At 16.5% G+C, this 23,674-nt stretch overlaps 7 protein-coding genes across 7 annotated transcripts; all 7 read right to left on the bottom strand.

Moving 5' to 3' along the window:
* Positions 1 to 2,912: 2,912 nt before the first annotated feature.
* Positions 2,913 to 3,443, bottom strand: SRAE_2000499910 (Hypothetical protein; the record flags this gene model as incomplete). Its single annotated transcript, XM_024643953.1, has 1 exon — positions 2,913 to 3,443. One exon carries the CDS (start codon positions 3,441 to 3,443, stop codon positions 2,913 to 2,915), a length of 531 nt encoding a protein of 176 aa, XP_024510890.1.
* A 2,128-nt stretch (positions 3,444 to 5,571) lies between these two features.
* On the bottom strand, positions 5,572 to 6,204 carry SRAE_2000499820 (Hypothetical protein; the record flags this gene model as incomplete). Its single annotated transcript, XM_024643951.1, has 1 exon — positions 5,572 to 6,204. The coding sequence occupies one exon, from the start codon at positions 6,202 to 6,204 to the stop codon at positions 5,572 to 5,574; it is 633 nt and encodes a 210-aa protein (XP_024510889.1).
* Positions 6,205 to 9,166: 2,962 nt separating this feature from the next.
* SRAE_2000499810 (Hypothetical protein) lies at positions 9,167 to 9,673 on the bottom strand (the record flags this gene model as incomplete). Its single annotated transcript, XM_024643950.1, has 1 exon — positions 9,167 to 9,673. The coding sequence occupies one exon, from the start codon at positions 9,671 to 9,673 to the stop codon at positions 9,167 to 9,169; it is 507 nt and encodes a 168-aa protein (XP_024510888.1).
* Positions 9,674 to 12,635: 2,962 nt separating this feature from the next.
* On the bottom strand, positions 12,636 to 13,328 carry SRAE_2000499710 (Hypothetical protein; the record flags this gene model as incomplete). The annotated part of the gene is made up of 1 exon (XM_024643949.1): positions 12,636 to 13,328. The coding sequence occupies one exon, from the start codon at positions 13,326 to 13,328 to the stop codon at positions 12,636 to 12,638; it is 693 nt and encodes a 230-aa protein (XP_024510887.1).
* A 3,184-nt stretch (positions 13,329 to 16,512) lies between these two features.
* SRAE_2000499700 (Hypothetical protein) lies at positions 16,513 to 17,103 on the bottom strand (the record flags this gene model as incomplete). Its single annotated transcript, XM_024643948.1, has 1 exon — positions 16,513 to 17,103. The coding sequence occupies one exon, from the start codon at positions 17,101 to 17,103 to the stop codon at positions 16,513 to 16,515; it is 591 nt and encodes a 196-aa protein (XP_024509563.1).
* A 2,091-nt stretch (positions 17,104 to 19,194) lies between these two features.
* SRAE_2000499600 (Hypothetical protein) lies at positions 19,195 to 19,715 on the bottom strand (the record flags this gene model as incomplete). Its single annotated transcript, XM_024643947.1, has 3 exons — positions 19,195 to 19,259; positions 19,308 to 19,350; positions 19,425 to 19,715. The coding sequence occupies 3 exons, from the start codon at positions 19,713 to 19,715 to the stop codon at positions 19,195 to 19,197; spliced, it is 399 nt and encodes a 132-aa protein (XP_024509562.1).
* Positions 19,716 to 22,387: 2,672 nt separating this feature from the next.
* On the bottom strand, positions 22,388 to 22,915 carry SRAE_2000499500 (Hypothetical protein; the record flags this gene model as incomplete). The annotated part of the gene is made up of 1 exon (XM_024643946.1): positions 22,388 to 22,915. The coding sequence occupies one exon, from the start codon at positions 22,913 to 22,915 to the stop codon at positions 22,388 to 22,390; it is 528 nt and encodes a 175-aa protein (XP_024509561.1).
* Between the last annotated feature and the right edge of the window lie 759 nt (positions 22,916 to 23,674).

Genomic DNA, 23,674 nt, shown 5'->3' with positions numbered 1-23,674 from the left:
TGAGTTATAAATTTATGTTTATTTAAAAAAAATTTTAAATAAAGATGTTAAATTTAAAGTGATTAAAAGAAACTTTAGCTAAGATTTAACCAATTATATAATTTTTTTATTACTTGAATTTTATATCTAATATTTTTCTATTAAACTTATTATTTTTGAAAATTAAAAAAATATTAGTTATTGAAAAAGTTCATAATTATAATTAGATAAATAAAAATTAAAAAACAGTTACCATAATAAGAAAACAATTTTATTTTTTTAAATTTTATCACTTATTGTCAATTTTGTTTTGTGAAGTATTGTTTTTTTTTGGCGTTTAAATAAAATTTATTTTAACAATTAACTTTAAAGTTTTATTGCTATTTAAAAATTTTTTCATTATTATTTGCTACAATAAATCAAATAATAAGCTATAAGAATTTAATAGGAACTTTTTTAGATTATGTCTTTTAGTTACATCATTTTTTACTATTAACTTAATTTTTTTAGTTATACTTTTAATTCGTTAAGTTATTTAGTTAAAAAATTAAATTAAAATTTTTTACATTTATTATTGTAACAATATTATATTTATATAATTTCTTTATACATAATTTTTCTTTTAGATATTACATGTTTACATGTCAATTTTTTATACTTCTTTTCTAATATAAAGAATTTTAAATAAAGAATCTTTGGTAAAAATAATTGTACTTAATAAAATAAAAAGAATAAGAAGTATGACAAAATGTTATACTTTTTATAAATTATTTTTTAAATTCCTTGTTTTTTAATAAAATAAATTATTTTAACTTTATATCATTTTTGATGTTTTGAACAATTAAATATTTTACCAAAATTGATACTAAGATTGGGTATTTTTTTGTAAAAATTCATAATTTTAATATTTATAACTAACACGCTTTTAGCACATGTACGTGTAAAAAAATCACATTTGTTTTTTATGAACATATTATTTAATTTGAAAAATAAAATATTTATAAAAAATATTTAATAATTTGTTAAAGTCACTTTTTATGTGAGTAGAAAAAATTAATAACTAATATTTGAAAAAAATTTTTTTTAAATGTAAAAGAACTACGTAAGAAGTACTATGAAAATAAAAAATTATTTTTTAAAATTATAAATTTTTGAAACATTCTTTTTTACGCAAAAAGATTTTTAACTTTTAAAAGATTTATGGTATAATAATTAAAGAAATATATTTAGAAAAGCTTATTGAAGTCTTTTATAAAAAAAATAGAAAATAATAAATATAAAATTTAATATACAAACATTAAAAAAAGTTCTTTTTAATATAATTATATTTGTTAATAGTATTTTTTTAATATCAAACATTTTTACATAATATAATAATTTAATTTAAAATAACTTATTTGTTTATTAATTTATTAATATAGTACATATAATTTTTTTTGTTTTATAATAACTTTATTAATTTATTTAAAATATTTTTACCAAAATTGAAGTTTATAACTATTTTTATATATGTTTAATTGAAAAAAATAATCTAATAAACTTAAAGACGTTTTTAAGTTTTTTCTTAAAAAAAATTTTTCTGATTTTGGCACTAATCCCTTAACGTTTTCATATCTTAGTTGTATGAAAATATCGTTTAATACCTAAATCCTTCCATATAATACTATAGATTCAAAAATTAATATTAGATTTTATTAACATTATTAGTAAAAATGATTAGAACAAAGATAAAAATAAGAGAATTAATATTAAATTAGCAGTAGATCTTCATGTTCTGTGCTTTCCTGAGAATGAATACTTAGTTCTTATTTTCTTTTTTTTTTATACTCTGCTTTTCTTACTCCACCTTAATGCCAGTGCATTACAAATCATTTCATTCAAAAGATAATCAAAGACTGCATAAATTTTATCAATATTATAATTTTAATAAAATTATACTTTTTAAAATTTTGACTAATCAAGAGCAAAAAAAAACACAAAAATGTTAAACTTTTCTTATATTTTATTTCAAAATATGGCAAAAATGAAAATTACTATAAATATGACACAGTACTTAAAATGTATAAAATAATTTACCCTGAAATGTTTTTTAAAATAATAAGGTTTTAAAATAATTTTAATTATTTGAAACTTTTTACCTAGCTTTTAATTATTAAATTTTACTTTAAAACTAATTTTTTACCAAACTATTATCGGAAGTGTTTTTTCTAATTTTTTTTACTCCTTTATTAAATTTTGTCTAAAAATCTTTTAAAATTATCATGTTGCAGCAAATTAAAAATTTATAACTTTAACTGAAATATCTTTATGTTGCATAATTTTTTTAAAAAGAATTTGCATTATTTTAACCTATAAAAGTTGAAAAAGTTAAAAAATAAAAAAAACTTGTTTATTTACTTATTTATCGATATTATATATTTTTAGATCTTACTTAAATTATAATTGTTTTTTATTAGTAATAATAATATTATTAAAATTTATGCTTATTTTTATTGTTTCTCAGATTCAGCTAATAAAAGTTTTTTTATATACTTAAAAATTTGAAGTATAAAAAGTGTATGTTCAATTTTATAAGTAGATTAAAACTATTGAAATGAATATATTTTTTTAATAAGATTATATATTTGATTATTAAAAATTATATTAACAAAATAATGTTACTTAATTGCATTGAAATTTTTTTTAACATTATTATAACAATTGTTGAATAAGTAAAAAAATTTTGTCCTATAGTTTAATTACTTTAAGCATTAATGTTTTTATAAAAATAAAATTTATATATTTTTTCTGATTTTACATTACTTGTAATCTTAAAATTTTTAATAATAAAATAAGAGTAAATTTTAATTTTAAAAACCTAAATAGTTTAATAAAATATTTTCTTAACTGAAATAATTTAGAATATTATTCAATTATTTGTTGTCATCATTCAATTAATTTTTTTTTCCTTTACTACTTTTACTTTTTGTAGATTTTTTGGTAGGTTTTTTTGTAGTTTTTTGTAATTCTTTGTCCTTATCATTGATATCACAAATTCCTGTTACTGTTGTTTTGAGTAGCTTTACTAATATTATATCTTTTCTACCTTCTTTTGTTACGTTAAATACTGCACGAAGATGATTACAGGAAGCATTGCTTTTATTATTTTTTTTTTTTAATGTTTGAGCAACCAAAATTGTAAGTCTTATTTTTTTGTTTCCTCTAACTTTTTGTCCACATGTTTCACCTTCTGTAACATTTATATATTTAAATTTGCTATTGTTATGTTCTTTGTTGTAATAGATTACTCCTTTTTTTCCTAGTATCGTTACCATACTTCCATTTAATGGTACTTTCAATGGTGTCCAATAACTTTTAACATTTGATGTTGTTGGCTTTTTTGGTGCTTTTTTTGCCGAATTTACATTAATAATAGTTATAATTGATATAAAGAGTATAAAATAAAGTGGAATTAAATATTTCATTTTTTAATTATATAAATTTTAAGATTTTTTTTCATTAATATAACATTTTTTTAAATGTAAATATTAACATTAACATTTTTTTAATCAGTCTATGTTTAACATTACATATAATTTCAATATTTATTTTTAAATAGAAAAAAATTTAAAATATCGATATTTTTTTTTAACTTGATAATAACAATTTAAAAAATTTTTTTCTTTTTACAAAATTAAGTTATTTTAAACTTACAAATATTAATATTATACTAGTACTAACAAAATATTTTTTAATGTTTGAAAAAGTATAATCTAAAATTAAAAATTTGAAGCATATAACAGTTTAAAATGAAATTGACTAAAACAAAATTATATGTTGGTGTTTATTTAATCTATAAATTTGTTTATTTGAGATTTTTTAAAAATTTGAAAATAAAATTTTAATTAGTGAAAAAAAAAATAGTAATTTGATCTAATCAATTATATTATTTTTTAATTCATTATTTAACTTTTTTTATTAAAAATATTTTATTTTTAAATTAATATATTTTAAAATAAAATTTAAAGAATAAAGTAAAAAAAATGTAAGTTAAAAAAAGTACAATTACTTTTATTTTTATTGTATAATTTAATTTTGACAGAACTAACAAACATGTGTGTGGATTAATAAAATCATAAATTAAAAAAGTGTTTTTACTTGTTATGATAAAATTTTAATATTTATGATTGTATTTTTTTAGAAGTAGATACATCAATTTAAAATGAAATTTTTTAGACTATAAAAGCTATTTTTTTACTTATTTAAAAATTTTTTTTTAATTTTAATTGTTTAAAATAATTCTTTTACAATTTTTGGACTGTAAATTTTTTTTTATAATTATTATTTTAATATTTTTTAATTCATATACTTTTTATATTCTTGCTAATCTGTTTAGATATTACATGTCGATATATAATTTCTTGTTACATTTTTTAAATATAAAGTATTTTAGATAAAGAATCTTTGGTATAAATAATTGTATTTATTAAGATCAAAATAAAAATAAGTATGATAAAATGTTATATTTTTTAAAGATTATTTTTTAAATTTCTTACTTTTTAATAAAATTAAATATTTGAAGTTTATATCAATGTTAATGTTTTAGACAGTTAATTATTTGTACAAAATTATTACTTAAATTTTTTATTTTTCTGCTGATATTCATATCATCAATATAAATAATCAAAAAAATAAGACATGTTTCTACGTTTAAAAAAGTGTTTGAATTTAATACTTTTTTCAAAAATAGCAAAATAAAAAAAATTGTTATTAAAAAATTATTATCTGTTTTTAAAATAATTATTTTAGACGTTTTTTTAGTTAAAAATAACATAAGTAAAAAATAATTTTAATAAAATTTTATTAATCTAATGTTTAGAATTGATATTTGTTTTATTTCATTAAAACGATCTAAGTATTTTGAATACATTAATTACTAATGTTCTTTTAATACTTAACTGATTTGTTATTAATTTTGAAATATTGAAAAAAATTTAAAAAAAAAATTATTTTATTGTGTAACTTAATCAATTAATAATATAAGTTTTTTTTTCAAAAGTATTTTTTATAAAATTATTAACTACTAATTTTTATTTGTCAATATTCTTTGAATCAACTTTTATTGTTCTGATTTTTTTTAAAATTATTTATTGTTTTAATTTTTATTAATACACTTTTATTTGTACTGCATCTTTATATAATAGCTTTTTTATCTTATTATAAATTATAAATATTCTAATTATATCTTTAAAAATTATCAAAAATTATGTTTTATTTTTGCTATAATTCAAATACAAGTAATAAAATGACTTTAAATCATTTTTAAAATTAACTGCTTGATATAAAGTAATATATTTTTGCTAAAATTAAACTATTTTAACTTTTTGTTTTATATTTTTTAAAAATATTTGCATTAACTATTATTTCATAATTTAGTATTAGTTAAATTGCTATCATTTTAATTAAAATAATTTTTTTTAGTCATATTATTATTATATTTTAAAAATTAATAAAAAAAGGAATAGAAATAGTTCATATTGAATTAATTTTGCATTTTTTTTATATATTGTATTATAAAAAATAATTTTCTTTAATTTTTTTTAAGTAATAATTTTACTTTTCTTTTTCTATTGTGCTTGTAATTGTGCTTGTATTTGTGCTTGTATTTGCTCTTTCTTTTTCTCTTTTTTTTGCTTTTTCTTCAATTTCTGTAATATTTACGGTAGGCTTACATTCTCCTTTTACAATTACATTAAAAAGTTTTACTCTTTCTACATAATATCTTGTGTTATTTTTAACTTTAGTTGCATTACATACTGTACGAAGTAATTGGCACGTATTTTGATTATCTATGATTTTTGAAACCATAACTATTAGCTTAACTTCTTTGTTTCCTTTATTTACTTTACCACGTTTAAAAACTTTTGTAACGTTTACAAATGTTAATACAGTTGGTCGATTATCTCTGTTGTATTTTCTAACTCCTCTATATCCTAATCTTAATACTAATGTGTCATTTAATGTTATATTCCATTGTTGCCATGGACGTTTGGTTGTATTAATTGATTGTGTTGTTGTTATTGATTGTGTTGTTGTTTGTGGTATTGTTGTTGGTGGTGTTGTTGTTGTTAGTAATGTTGCTGGTGTTGGTTTTAGTTTTCGCTTAAAATATTTTAGTATATTTAGACTAAAAGAAGAAATAACTGATATAAATAGTAGAAAAGAAAGAAGAATAAAATATTTCATTCTTGGATTATATCTATTTTGGGATCTTTGCTTTTTTATACATTAAGTTCTTACTATGTAAATATTAATTTTAGCATTTTTTGTGATCAATTATAACAATTAATTAAATATCATAACTCAATAATTAACTAAAAATTTTACAAATATTAATACATTTAAACATAAATAATCCAATTAATAACTTGATAAATAACATTTGAAAACATTATTCATAAATAAAGTTATTTTAAATAAAAAGTGTTAATGCTATATTGAGTATGATAAACATTTCTTAAATGTTTGAAAGAGAGTTATGTATAAATACAAACTCGAAAGCGATTGACTCCAAGTTTTAAATTTATGTTTATTTAAAAAAATTTTTAAATATAGATATTAAGTTTAAAATGATTGAAAGAAACTTTAGGTAAGATTTAACCAATTATATAATTTTTTTATTACTTGAATTTAATATCTAATATTTTTCTATTAAACTTATTATTTTTGAAAATTAAAAAAATATTAGTTATTGAAAAAGTTCATAATTATAATTAGATAAATAAAAATTAAAAAACAGTTACCATAATAAGAAAACAATTTTAACTTTTAAATTTTTCTACTCTTTGTCAATTTTGTTTTGTGAAGTATTGTTTTTCACTACTTTGGCATTTAAATTAAATTTTTTTTAACAATTAACTTTAAAGTTCTATTGTCATTTAAAAATTTTTTTATTATTATTTGCTACAATAAATCAAATACTAAGCTATGAGAATTTAATAGGAACTTTTTTAGATTACGTTTTTTAGTTACATCATTTTTTACTATTAATTTAATTTTTCTAGTTATATTTTTTAATTCGTTAAATTATTTAGTTAAAAAAATAGATTTAAATTTTTTTACATTTATCTTTGTAACAATATTATATTTATATAGTTTCTTTATACATAATTATTCATTTGGATATTACATGTTTACATATCAATTTTCTATACTTTTTTTCTAATATCAAGTATTTTAGATAATGAATCTTTGGTAATAATAATTGTAATTAATAAAATCAAAATAATAAGAAGTATGACAAAATGTTATACTTTTTGTAAATTATTTTTTGAATTCCTTGCTTTTTAATAAAATAAATTATTTTAACTTTATAACATTTTTGATGTTTTAAACAATTAATTGTTTTACCAAAATTGATACTAAGATTGGATATTTTTTTGCAAAAATTCATAATTTAAATATTTATAACTAACACGTTTTTAGCACGTGTACGTGTAAAAAAATCACATTTGTTTTTTATGAACATATTATTTAATTTTAAAAATAAAATATTTATATAAAAATATTTAATAATTTGTTTAAGTCACTTTTTATAAGAGTAGAAAAAATTAATAACTAATATTTGAAAAAATGTTTTATAAATATAAAAGAACTACGTAAGAAGTATTATGAAAATAAAAAATTATTTTTTAAAATTATAAATTTTTGAAACATTCTTTTTAACGCGAAAAGATTCTATTAACTTTTAAAAGATTTATGGTATAATAATTAAAGAAATATATTTAAAAAAAATTTATTAAAATCTTATATAAAAAAAATAGAAAATAATAAATATAGAAGTTAATATACAAACATTAAAAAAAGTTCTTTTAATATAATTATATTTGTTAATAGTATTTTTTTAATATCAAACATTTTTACATAATATAATAATTTAATTTGAAATAACTTATTTGTTTATTAATTTATTAATATAGTACATATAATTTTTTTTGTTTTATAATAACTTTATTAATTAATTTAAAAGAATTTTTAAAAAAATTGAAGTTTACAACTTTTTTTTATATATGTTTAATTGCAAAAAATAATCTAATAAATTTAAAGACGTTTTAAAGTTTTTTTCTTAAGAAGGAATTTTCTTATATTGACATTAATTATTTTATTCAAAAGATAATCAAAAACTGCATAAATTGTATCAATATTATAATTTTAAAAAATTATAATTTTAAAAATTTTGACAAATTAAGATCAAAAGAAAACATAAAAATGTTAAACTTTTTTTACATTTTATTTCAAAATATGGCAAAAATGAAAATAACTATAAATATAACACAGTGCTTAAAATGTAGAAGATAATTTACCCTGAAATGTTTTTTAAAATAATTTAAATTATTTGAAACTTGTTACTTATCTTTTAATTATTATATTTTATTTTTAAACTATTTTTTTAAGAAACTATCATTGGAAGTGTTTTTTCTAATCTTTTTATTCATTTATCAAATTTTATTTAAAAATCTTTAAAATTATCATGTTGCAGCAAATTAAATAATTTATAAATTTGACTAAAATATCTTTATGAAACATAATTTTTTTAAAAAGTATTTGCATTATTTTTATCCTAGAAAAGTTAAAAAATGTTAGAAATTCAAAAAACATTTATTTATTATTTATCAATATTATATATTTTTAGATTTCACTTAATTTATAATTGTTTGTACTAGTAATAATAAGATTATTAAATTATATGTTTATAATTAGTGTTTCTCAAAAACAACTAAAAAAATTTTTTTTTAGTATACTAGGAAACTTGAAGTAGAAAGTGTGTATATTTAATTTTAAAAGTGGATTTAAACTATTGAAAAGAATATATTTTTTTAACAAGATTGTACATTTGATTATTAAAAAATAAATTAACAAAAAAAAGTTACACAATTGTATTTATATCTTTTTTTTATTATTATAAAAATTGTTGAATAAATAAAAAAATTTTGTACTATAGTTTAATTATTTTGATTTTCAATATTTAAATGCACATAAAAATTTTTATATTTTTTCTGACTTTACACATTACTTGTAGTCTTAAAATTTATAAAATTTTTAATAAAAAAGCATAAATTTTAAGTTTAAAAATTTAATTAATTTAAAACATATTTACTTAGATGAAATAATTTAGGATATCATTCAATTTTTTGTTATCATTATTTGATTAATTTTTTTTTCCTTTGCTATTTTTTTTTGTTGTAGGTTTTTTTGTAGTTTTTTGTGATGCTTTGTCTTTGCCTTTGATATTACAATTTCCTGTTACATTTGTTTTGAGAAGCTTTACTAATATTATTTTTTCTCCACCTTTTTTTGTTACGTTAAATACTGCACGAAGATGATTACAGGAAGTACTGCCTTTTTTACCATTAGATGTTTTTCCAACCAAAACTGTAACTCTTATTTTTTTGTTTTTACTACTTAAATGTCCACATCTTTCACCTGATGTAACATTTATATATATTAAAGTTTTATTATGTTGTTTGTTGTAATAATCTACTCCTTTTTTTCCTAATTTTGTTACCAGAGTTCCATTCAATGGTACTTTCAATGGTTTCCATATTTTTTTTTCTTTTGTTGTTGGTTTTTTTGGTGGTTTTTTTGCCGAATTTACATTAATAATAGTAATAATTGATATAAAGAGTATAAAATAAAGTGGAATTGAATATTTCATTTTTTAATTATATATATTATAAGATTTTTTTCATTAATATAACATTTTTTTTAATGTAAATATTAACATTAACTTTTTTTAATTTGTTTGTATGTTTAACTTTATATATAATATTAATATTTATTTTAAAATAGAACAAAAGGTTTTAAATTTTAATATTTTTATTGTTAGCTTGATAATTACCACTAAAAAAATTTCTCTATTAAAAAAAAATATTTGAAAGTAGCAAAGTAGTAATATTGTAATGGTAATGATAAAATTTTTCTTAAATGTTAAAATGATATTAATATATAAGTAATAATAAGAAACATATAATAAATTAAATAAATAATGCTTATAACAAAATCACAAAGCTGGTGTTTATTTAATCTATAAATTTGTTTGATTGGAATTTTTTTAAAAATTTAAAATTAAATTAAAATTAATTTAAATAAACTATTAATTCTATATAGTCATGTGTATAATTTTTTTAATTCATTATCTAACGTTTATTGATAAAAAAAGTATTTTATTTAAAAATTAAGGCACTTATGCTTATAAAAATTTCTATATTTAATATAATTTTAAAGAAAAAATAATGAAATAATGTAAGTTAAAAATAAGTATAGTTGCTTTTATTTTTATTGTATAATTTAATTTTGATAGCGCTAACAAACATGTGTTAGAATTATTTAAAACTCAAAATTTAATGACTTAGAATTGAATCAAAGAAGTGTTTCTTTTTTGTTAGGATTAAATTTTTATATTTTTATTTTTTTTCGAGGCAGAAACACTGATTTAAAATGAAATTTTTTACTCTTTAAAACTATTTTTTTACTTATTAATAGATTTTGTTTTCAATTAAAATTGCTTAAAAAAATTTATTTGCAATTATTAGATTGTAAATTTTTTTTTATAATTATTATTTTAACATTATTATATTTATATACTTTCTTTATACATTATTATTTGTTTGGATATTACATGTTTACATATCAATTTTCTATACTTTTTCCTAATATAAAGTATTTTAAATAAAGAAACTTTGGTATAAATAATTGTAATTAATAAAATCAAAATAATATAAATGTTAAAACGTAGGTAGTTTAGCTTTATATAAAAGAATTTATTTCAAAGCTAGTGATTCAAACAAGAATCACTTTATTTAATATTTATATATCAAATTTATTTTATTTTATATGAAAGATATTCATTAAATGCATTCCATCGGATTTTTACTATAATAAGAACTATGACAAAATGTTAACCTTTTAAAAATTATTTTTTGATTTCCTTATTTTTAATAAAATGAATTATTTTAACTTTAAGTATTGAAGTTTTAGACAGTTAATTGTTTATTCAAAATTATTACTTAAATTTTTTATTTTTCTGCTGATATTCAAAACATCAATATTAATAATCAAAAAATAAAAAGGCATTAGTTTCTACGTTTAAAAAAGTGTTTGAATTTAATACTATTTTCAAAAATAGCAAGTTAAAAAATATTGTTGTAGAAAAGTTATAATCTGTTTTTCAAACTAATTTTTTAGACGTTTTTTAGTTAAGAATAACATAAGTAAAAAATAATTTTAATAAAATTTTATTAATCTTATGTTTAAAATTGATATTTGTTTTGTTTCATTAAAACGATCTAAGTATTTTGAATACATTAATTATTAATGTACTCTTAATACTTAACTGGTTTGTTATTACCTTTGAAATGTTGAAAACAATTTAAAAAAATAATAATTATTTTATTGTGTAACTTAATCAATTAATAATATAAGTTTTTTTTTAAAAAGAATATTTTTTATAAAATTACGAACTGCTAATTTTAAACTTTCAAGATTGTTTTAATCAACTTTTATTGTTTTGATTTCTATTAGCACACTTTTATTTTTACTACATCTTTATATAATAGTTTTTTTTATCTTATTATAAATTATAAATATTCTAATTATATCTTTAAAAATTATCAAAAAATATGTTTTATTTTTGTTATAATTCAAATACAAGTAATAAAATGACTTTAAATCATTTTTAAAAATAATTGCTCGATATAAAGTAATATATTTTTGCTAAAATAAAACTATTTTAACTTTTTGTTTTATATTTTTTAAAAATATTTGCATTAACTATTATTTCATAATTTAGTATTAGTTAAATTGCTATCATTTTAATTAAAATATTGGATCTCTTTTAGAATAGCTGACGTACTGAGTGAATAAAAATTAAAATAAATAAAGTATTTACAAAGTTTTAAACAGATTAATTAAATATTTAGTAAAAACAACATTTGATAATTGATAAGAAGTAAAAAAAAGTTTTAAAAAAGTTTAAAGAAAATTTTTTTATTATATTTAAATTTAAAAAAAAAAATTTTGCATAAATAAACAAAATTATCATATTAAAAATTTAAAAGCAAATTTTAAAATAAAATTAAAAAAGTTGATAATAAATTTTTCAATAAAATTGTAATTAAAAAATAAATTTTAAAATTGTTTAACTTTTATTTACTTATTATATTAGTTTAAAAGTTATATTAAAATCATTTTTGTATTTTAAAAGAAATTATACATATATTTAAATAATCAATTTTTCAAAAAAAATTCTAATAAATACATAACACTAGAATTAAGAAGTTTGATATTATTTTTTTTTAAATTTTTATTGAAAAAAACCTTTTTAATTATTTCTTTTTTTATCTATTTGCTATATTAGCATGAAAAATTTGTTAAATCGTTATTGTAATTTTAATAAAAATTTTACATATTTATAATATTCAAATTTTAAAAAAAAAAATTTTAGTACGTCAGCTATTCTAAAATTAAGCCAAAATATTTTTTTTTAGCCATATTATTATTATATTTTAAAAATTAATAAAAAAAGGAATAGAAATAGTTCATATTGAATTAATTTTGCATTTTTTTTATATATTGTATTATAAAAAATAATTTTCTTTAATTTTTTTTAAGTAATAATTTTACTTTTCTTTTTCTATTGTGCTTGTAATTGTGCTTGTATTTGTGCTTGTATTTGTGCTTGTAATTGTGCTTGCAATTGTACTTGTAATTGTGCTTGTATTTGTGCTTGCATTTGCTTTTGCTTCTTCTCTTTTTTTTGCTTTTTCTTCAATTTCTGTAATATTTACGGTAGGTTTACATTCTCCTTTTACATATACATTAAAAAGTTTTACTCTTTCTACCTTATATCTTATGTTTTTGCCAATTTTAGTTGCATTACATACAGTACGAAGTAATTGGCAAATATTTTGTTCACTATTATCAGTTTTATTTTTATAGATTCTTGAAACCATAACTATTAGCTTAACTTCTCTGTTTCCTTTTTTTACATCACCAAGTTCAAAAGCTGATGTAACGTTTATAAATGTTAATTCAATAGTTTTATTATCTCTGTTAAATTTTTTTACTCCTCTATATCCTAATCTTAATACTAATGTGTCATTTAATGTTATATTCCATTTTTGCCATGGACGTTTGGTTGTATTAATTGATTGTGTTGTTGTTTGTGGTATTGTTGTTGGTGGTGTTGTTGTTGTTAGTAATGTTGCTGGTGATGGAAAAAGTTTTTTTTTAATAAATTTTAATAAACCTAGTTTAAAAGAAAAAATAACTGGTATAAATAGTATGAAATAAAGAAGAATAAAATATTTCATTTTTAGTTTATATCTATTTAGGGATCTTTGCTTTTTTATATATTAAGTTCTTATTATGTAAATATTAACTTTAGCAATTTTTGTGATCAATTATAACAATTCATTAAATATCATAACTCAATAATTAACTAAAAATTTTACAAATAATAATACATTTAAACATAAGTAATCAATTTAAAAAACTTGATAAATAACATCTGAAAACATTACTCATAAATAAAATTATTTTAAAAAAAAAGTGTTAATACTATATTGAGTATGATTAACATTTCTTAAATGTTTGAAAGAGAGTTATGTATAAATACAAACTCGAAAGTGATTGAATCTGAGTTAAAAATTTATGTTTATTTAAAAAAATATTAAAAATAGATATTAAGTTTAAAATGATTGAAAGAAACTTTAGGTAAGATTTAACTAATTATAAAATTTTTTTATCACTCGTTATTTAATATCTAATATTTATCTATTAAACTTATTATAGTTAAAAATAAAAAAAGTATTACTTATTAAAAAAGTTCTTAATTATAATTAATTAAATAAAAATTAAAAAACAGTTACCATAATAAGAAAACAATTTTATTTTATTTTTTTAAATTTTATCACTTATTGTCAATTTTGCTTTGTGAAGTATTGTTTTTTATTTCTTTGGCATCTAAATTAAATTTATTTTACCAATTAACTTTAAAGTTTTATTGCTATTTAAAAATTTTTTCATTATTATTTGCTACAATAAATCAAATACTAAGCTATGAGAATTTAATAGGAACTTTTTTAGATTACGTTTTTTAGTTGCATTATTTTTTACTATTAACTTAATTTTTTTAGTTATATTTTTTAATTCGTTAAATTATTTAGTTAAAAAAATAGATTTAAATTTTTTTACATATATTATTTTAACATAATTATATTTATATATTCCTAATGTTCTTAAATATCTATTTGAGCATTACGCGTTTATATACCAAGTTTATGTTTATATACTTTTTCCTAATATAAAGTATTTTAGATAAAGAATCTTTGGTGGAAATAATTGTACTTATTAAAATAAAAAGAATAAGAAGTATGATAAAATGTTATACTTTTTATAAATTATTTTTTGAATTTCTTGCTTTTTAATAAAATAAATTATTTTAACTTTATATCATTTTTGATGTTTTGAACAATTTATTATTTTACCAAAATTGATACTAAGATTGGGTATTTTTTTGTAAAAATTCATAATTTAAATATTTATAACTAATACGTTTTTAGCACGTGTACGTGTAAAAAAATCACATTTGTTTTTTATGAACATATTATTTAATTTGAAAAAATAAAATATTTATATAAAAATATTTAATAATTTGTTAAAGTCCCTTTTGATGATTGTAGAAAAATTAAAAACTAATATTTAAAAAAATGTTTTATAAATATAAAAGAACTACGTAAGAAGTATTTAAAAAAAAATTTTTTTTTCAAGTGAATCAATTTATTTTTAAAAATTATAAATTTTTTAAACATTCTTTTTTACGCAAAAAGATTTATGGTATAATAATTAAAGAAATATATTAAAAAAAATTTATTAAAATCTTATATAAAAAAATTAGTAAATAATTAATATTGAAATTAACACACAAACATTAAAAAAAGTTCTTTTTAATATAATTATTGTTAATAGTTTTTTTTTCATATAAAACATTTTACATAATATAATCATTTGATTTAAAATAACTTATTTGTTTATTTATTTATCAATATACTACATATCTTTTTTTTTACTTAGTAATATTTATATTAATATTTTTTTTATAATTTAAGATATTTCTACCAAAATTGAAGTTTATAACTATTTTATATTTTTATATATGTTTAATTGAAATAAATAATCTAATAAACTTAAAGACGTTTTTAAGTTTTTTCTTAAGAAAAATTTTTCTGATTTTGATATTACTTATTTCATTCAAAAGATAATCAAAGACTGGATAAATTGTATCAATATTAAAATTTAAATAAAATTATACTTTTTAAAATTTTGACTAATTAAAATCGAAAGAAAACATAAAAATGTTTAACTTGTACTTTAATTGCAAAATATGGAACGAATGAAAATTGCTTTAAATATGGAACAATAATTAGAATGTGGGAGATAATTTACCTTGAAACGTTTATTTTAAATAATAAGATTTTAAAATGTTTTAAATTATTTGAAACTTTTTACTTAGCTGTTAATTATTATATTTTACTTTAAAGCTATTTTTTTAAGAATTTATCATCGTAAGTGTTTTTCTAATCTTTTTATTCTTTTATTGAATTTTATTTAAAAATATTCTAAATTTATCATGTTGCAGCATAATTTTTTCAAAAATTTTTTCTATTATCTTTATCCTAGAATAGTTGAAAATAGTTAAAAATTAAAAAATTTATTTTTAAATTATTTATCTATATTATATTTTTTTAGATCTTACTTAATTTATAATTGTTTTTTTATTAGTATTAATAAGAATATTTAATTATATGTTTTATTTTTATCGTTTCTCAAATTCAGCTAATAAAAGTTTTTTTATATAAGTGAGAGAAAAAAAAAAACGATGATTTATCTTCATCTCTGAGGATTTGAGATGTCATCACTTTTGGTAGTATATAAAAAGAAAAAAAGTGAGAGATAAGAAGAATTTTTTTATTGTGTTCTTGACTGTAATATATTAAAGTTTTATTGAATAAAGGTGCTAATAATTCAATCCTAAGTCTAATACTCTACGCCAGGGCGCCAGCTTAAAATATTATCATAAAAATTTTTACTTATACTAAGAAATTTGAAGTATATAAAGTGTATGTTTAACTTTATAAGTAGATTAAAACTATTGAAAAGAATATATTTTTTAATAAGATTATTTATTTTATTATTAAAAATTTTATTAACAAAAAAAAGTTAGACAAATGTATTTCTATCTTTTTTTTCGTCATTATAAAAATTGTTGAGTATTTCAAAAAAATTTTGTTCTATAGTTTAATTACTTTAAGCATAAATGTTTTTATAAAATTTTTATATTTTTTTTGACTTTACATTTCTAGTAATCTCAAAATTTATAAAATTTTTGATAATAAAATAAACATAAATTTTAATTTTAAAAACCTAAATAATTTAGTAGAATATTTTCTTATCTGAAATAATTTAGAATATTATTCAATTTTTTGTTATCATTATTTAATTAATTTTTTTTTTGCTTTTATTACTTTTACTTTTTGTAGATTTTTTTGTAGTTTTGTTTGTAGGTTTTTTTGTAGTTTTTTGTGATTCTTTGTCCTTGCCTTTGATATCACAATTTCCTTTTACTTCTTTATTGAGTAGCTTTACTAATATTATATCTATTTTACCTCTTCTAAATTCGCTAAATACTGCACGAAGATAATTACATGAAGCATTGCCTTTTTTACCAGTAGATGTCTTTCTAACTAAAACTGTAACTCTTATTTTTCTATTTTTAGTACTTATATGTCCACATCTTTCACCTTCAGTAACATTTATATATGTTAAATTTTCATTTTTATGTTGTTTGTTGTAATACTCTACTCCTCTTTTTCCTAATGTTGTTGCCGTTTTTCCAGTCAATGGTACTCTCAATGGTTTCCAAAAACTTTTAACAATTGGTGTTATTTTTTTTGATGTTGTTGTTTTTTTTGTTGTTGTTGTTGTTTTTTTTGTTGGCTTTTTTGGTGTTTTTTTTGCCGAATTTACATTAATAATAGTAATGAATGATATAAAGAGTATAAAATAAAGTGGAATTAAATATTTCATTTTTGAATTATATATATTTTAAGATTTTTTCTTCATTAATATAACTAATTTTTTTTATGTAAATATTAACATTAACATTTTTTTAATGAGTTTTCATATTAACTTTACATAAAATTTCAATATTTATTTTAAAATGGAACAAAAAATTTTAAATCATGATTTTATTTTTGTTAACTTGATAATTTTTACTTAAAAAATTTTCACTTTTTATACATAAAATGTTTTTAAAATAACAAAATAGTAATATTGTAATGTTAATGATAAAATATTTTTTAAATGTTAAAATTAAATTAATGTATAATTAATAATAAGAAACATCTAATAAATTAAATTAATAATGGTTACAAAAAAATCATAAGCTGGTGTTTATTTAATCTATTATTTGGTTTATTTGAATTTTTTTAAAAATTTGAATATTCATTTAAAATTAATTTAAATAAACTATTAATTTGATATAATTATGTGTATAATTTTTTATTTCATTGTCTAACATTTATTTATAAAAAATTAAGGCATGTATGTTTATTAAAAATCTATTAATTTTGAAGTAAAATTAAAAAACTAAAGTAAAAAAATAAAGTAAGTTAAAAAAAAGTACAATTACTTTTTTTTTATTATATAATTTATTTGTAAAAAACAAACAAACTTGTGTAAGGATTATAAAATTATAAAAATAAAATAATTTATAATTTAAGTTAAAAAGTGTTTTTTTATGTGATATTTAATTTTTTATATTTTATGATTGTATTTGTTAGAGGTATACATATCAATTTAAAAAAAATTTTTTTTAACTTATTAATAGATTTTGTTTTTCAATTAAAATTGCTTAAAAAGATTCATTTACAATTATTATTTTAATATTGTTTAATTCATATACTCCCCTTTTCTTTTCCGTTTTGATATTAATAATTTACATACCTATTTTCTGTTACTTTTTTTAATATCAAGATTTTTGATAAAAAATCATTGGTAAAAAAAATTTTAAATTTGTATAATTAATGAATGAGAAGTATAATTTGATATTGTATTTTTATGCTATTTATTTTGTAGATTTCTTTACTCACTATTATGAAAAAAATGTTTTTTAATTAATAAAAGTATTATTTTTTTAAACAAATAATTATTCATTTAAAAATAATACTAAGATTAAATATTTTCCTATAAATATTTGTAACTTTAATATCAAAAGCGTAGAAATAATATAAAAAAAACGTTACTTTCCACATTTAAAAAAGTGTTTGAATATAATATTTTTTTAAATAAACAAATTATAATCATTTATTAAAAAAAATTATTAAATGTTTTACAAACTAATTTTTTCGTTACCTAATTTTTGTAGTTGAAATTAACATTTAATAGAAAAAAAATATTAATAAATAATTTTAATAAAAAATTTATTAATAAAACTTTTTAATTGATATTCATTTTGATTTTTTAAACGATCTGAATATTTAAAAAAACATTAATTATTAGTGTACTCTAAATACTTAATAGAAATATTAAAAACAATTGTATTATGTAACTCAATCAATTGAAAATACAATTTTTTTTCGAGATTAGTTTTTATAAAATAAGTAATTACCAATTTTTATTGTTAATATTTTTTAATTTTTTATTATTTTAACTTTTACTTATATATTTTTATTTTTCTTACATTATTGTATTATTTTCTTATTTAATCTTTTTATAATCATAAAAATTACAATTTTAGCTTTGAAAATTATTAAAAAAATTTGTTTTATTTTTTTTTGTAATTTAACTATAAACAATAAAACTACTTTAAAACATTTAAAAAATAACTGTTTTAAAAAAGTTATATTTTTAACTATTCTTTGACTATCTTAATTTTTTTGTTTTGATACTTTTGCTAACAGAGATTTTAATTGCCTTTTATTGATGAATTATTAGTTAAACTGTTGTCATATTAACTAAATATTTTTTGATAATCTAATTACATTAATATCATATTTTGAAAAATAACAAAATAATATATAAATACTGTTTACATTGAATTTATTTGCCATTTTTTTTTATTTATTTTGTTCTTTAAATTGATTTTCTTCAATTTTCCTTAAATTTATAATTTTAGATCTATTTTGGTATCCTTGTTGTTTTTAGAAATTGTCTTGGTCCATTAGTTTTTCTTTTATCATCTACTCCTAGTATATTTGATAAAATTACGTTAATTTTTACTGTTTGCTTACACTCTCCTTTTAGGGTAGTATTAAATATTTGATATTTTCTAAACTTAAATATTTTCGTATTTTGACGCATATATTTACTAAATATTAATCGCATTTTTTGGCAAGAATTACTAGTACCTCTTTTTTTTTATCTTGAATCATAGCTATTAGTTTAACTCGTTTGTTTTTTTTGCATATATCACCAATTTCGTAAGTTGCTGTAACGTTTATAAATATTACCATAGCGGATAAATGATCTTTGTTGTATCTGTTTACTCCCCTTAATCCTAATCTTAATACTTCTGGATCCTTTGGATCTGTTTTCCGCTTTTTCCATTTACCATTGTCAATATTTTCTGGTATTTTTTTATTAAAAACAGTAACAATTGATATAAATAGTATTAATAAAAGAGGAATTAAATATTTCATTGTTAGATTTTAACTATTTTAATATTCTTTGCTTATTTATATGTAAAGTTTTTTTTTAAATAAATATTAACTATAGTAATTTGTGATCACTTACAATAATTAATTATAAATCATAACTTAATAATTGTTTAAAAATTGAACAAAAAAATGAAACGTTTTAACTATGATAATCTAATTGATAACTTATTAAGTAACACTTGATAAAATTATTTAAAAGCAAAGTTATTTTATATAAAAAAAGGTGTTAATACTGTATTGATTGTCATAAAAAATTTCTTAAATATTCGAAAAATATTAATGTATAAATAAAAACTTGAAACTGAGTTAATCAAAGTTATAAATTAATGTTTATTTTATTGAAAAATTGATTTTAGTTTAAATCAAAGAGACTTAGTTTATTCACAACAATAGATTATGATAATTAAATAAATAAAGATATAAAAGAACTACCATGATAAAATAAAACAATATTGATCTTCAAAATTTTTTTTTAATTTTGTCACTTTTTAGCAGTTTTGCCTTGTAAGTATTGTTTTCTCTTATTTGGTCTTTAGACTTAGTTTGTTTTTATTAATTATTTTTATGTTTATTTGTATATTAAAATTTTTTTTATCAGTTATTGATACTATAATTCATGCACAAAGTTTTGAACATTTATTAAAAGTTTTTTAAGATTACTTTTTTTGGTTACAACTATTTTAATTTTTAACTTAAATTTTTTGGTTCTTTTTTTTAAATTAGCTAATATATTTAATTTAAAAAAATGGATTTTAATTTAATTTTACAATTATAATTTTTATAATCTTTATTTATATATTCTTTATATTATTAATTATCTATGTGGATATTACATGTTCATATACTAACTTTCTGTTACTTTTTTTAATTGTAAAGTATTTTAAATAATGTATTTTTGATAAAAATAATTATAATTAATAAAATCAAGTAGAGAAGAAATATTATTTTTTTTTATTTCTTTTTTTTAATATAATCATTTTCTTAAACTAAATATTAGTATTGATGTTTTAAACAATTAACTATTTATTTATAAGCAATACCAAAATTTAATATTTTCCTGTAGATATTCATAGCTTTAATTTTAAAAATAAAGAAATAATCTTTTAAACAAACACGTCATTTGCACATATACGCTTAAAGAATATAAACACCTGTTTTCTATGAACATACTTTTTAATTTATTTAATAAAATATTTATATTAAAATATTTAATATTTTGTTCAAATCACTTTTAGTGGGAGTATAATAAATTGCTAATTGATATTTAAAAAAAATGTTTTTTAATTTAAAAGTTTTTTATAAATATAAAAGAACTACATAAGAGGTATTTTAAAATAAAAAAAAATTTTTCATTACAGTAAACACTTTAAACCATGTTTTATTATTAAATTTAAAATATCTTATTTGTTTATTTTTTTATTATTTTACTGCACATAAATTTTTAATCATTTTTTTTTTGTACTAAATAATAATTATATTAATAATTTTTTTTATATATTTATATATGTTGGATTGCAAAAAGTAATCTAATGAATCTGAAGATGTTTTCTAGTTTTTATCTTAAGAAAGAGTTATCTTATTTTGACACTAATTATTTTATTCATAAGATAATCAAAAATTGCATAATTTATTTTTCTATTATTATCTTTAAATATTAAGGTTTTTAATGCGCTGGTTAATTAAAAGCGAAAAAAATACATGAAACTGTTTATTTTTTCTTACTTATTTTGAAAATATCTCAAAACGGAAAATGATATATGTGTTTTATAGTTCTTAATTGTGTAGAAAAAAATACTTTATGCCTTTTATGTAATAAATTTTTTTTAAGAAATTTCAAGTTATTTTAAATTTTTATTTTTACGTTAAGATTAATTTTACAAGAAACTAACAACAAAAAAGTTTTTTTTAATTTTTCTATACCCTTGTTTTAAATTTTAATTCAAAGTTTAATTAAATTATAATGTTATAGCAATTGAAAAGTTCTATAATTTATGGCTATATAATCTACATCAAGGCATAACTTTTTAAAAAAGTAGTTGCATTTTTTTTTCTGGAAAAATTAAAAAAATTTTTTTATTAAGTTCTTGGTTATATAAATTTATATCTTACTAAATTCGTAATTGTTTTTTGTTAGTAATAACTATCGTTATCAATAATTTAATTATTTAATTATATGCTTTATTTTTATTGTTTTTCAGACAACTAATCAAATTTTTTTATATACTCAAAAGTTTGAAGTACAAAGACGAATATTTAATTTTACAAGTAAATTAAAATTATTGAAAAATTTTTACTTATTTGTGAAGATTGTATATATTTGATTATTATAAATTTTTTTAACAAAATATAGTTGCATAATTGTATTTAAATCTTTATAAACTATCATTTAATATATAGTAAAATAATAAAAAATTATTGAATAATCCAAAAAAATTTTAGTCTATATTTTAATTACTCTAAACAAAAATATTTAAATACACATAAAATTTTTCTATTTTTTTGACATTACATTATTTGCTTTTTTAAAATTTATAAAATTTCTATTTTTGTAAAAAATATATATTTCAATTTAAAAAACCTAATTAATTAAACAAATTATTTTTTTTAGTCGAAATATTTTAAAATATTATTCAAATTTTCTTTGTAATTATTTTCTACATTTTTTGTAAAGAATTTAATGTGTCATAGTTTTCTTTAGCACAGTCAAATCGATTAGGTAAATCATATTGTCTTTGTTGAATTACATATTTTATACCAGTTGTTGTTACATTAAATATTGCATGAAGGTAATGACACATAGGATGATCCTTTGTTGAAGGACCATTATATCTTAAAACCTTAATTATTAGTTTAATTTGTTTGTTTCCTTTCTCTCTTTTTCCACGCTTTTCACCATCTACAATGCTTTTATAATGCAATGTTGGTATATTTGGATGTATACAATTGAAAAATGCTACCGCTTCTAGTCCCATTCTTTTTACCATAGTTCCTTGATAATCTACATTAAATCTTCTCCAACCATATCTAGGTTTTGCTGTTGTTGTTGTTTTTTTTGTTGGTTTTTTTGTTGTTTTTTTTGTTGTTTTTGATGGTTTTTTTGATGGTTTTTTTGCCAAATTTACATTAATAATAGTAATGAATGATATCAATAGTATAAAATAAAATGGAATTAAATATTTCATTTTTTAATTATATATATTTTAAGATTTTTTCTTCATTAATATAACTTTTTTTATGTAAATATTAGAGTTTACATTTTTTAACTTAGTTTCCATATTAACTTTACATAAAATTTCAATATTTATTTTTCAATAGAACAAAAAATTATTAATTATGATTTTATTTTTGCTTACTTAATAATCTTTATTAAAAATTTTCTCTTTTTATATATAAAAATATTTAAAAATAACAAAAGCTTTTATTGTACTAGTAATTATAAAATGTTTCAAAGAAATTTATGTATATGTGAAAATTAAAAAAATATTATAAATAAAAAAAAAATTCATTAAAACTAAATTACAAACTAGTGTTTATCTAATCCATAAAATTTATTTATTTTAGATAGTTCAAAAATTTGACAATTAAATAAAAATATTTAAAATGAACTATTAATTTGATCTAATCATGTAAACAATATTTTTTATTTAATATCTAATTTTTATTTATAAAGTTTTTCATTTAAAAATTAAGATAATTATTTTTATTAAAAATATATTAATTTTTATTAAGCTTTAAAGAATTAAATAAATAAATAATATAACTAAACAATAAAGTACATTTGCTTTTAATTTATATATAATTTGTTTTTATAAGTACGAACAAACTTGTATGAGGATTATTTAAAAATCAAAATTTAATAATTTAAAATTCAATTTGAAAAATGTTATTTTTTTATGTTATAATTTAATTTTTTATTTTTTATAGTATTATTTTAGGAGTAC

This window comes from Strongyloides ratti (genome assembly GCF_001040885.1).
Source record: "Strongyloides ratti genome assembly S_ratti_ED321, chromosome : 2".
Classification (NCBI taxonomy): Eukaryota; Metazoa; Nematoda; class Chromadorea; order Rhabditida; family Strongyloididae; genus Strongyloides; species Strongyloides ratti.
This window is presented reverse-complemented; position numbering and strand designations above follow the sequence as displayed.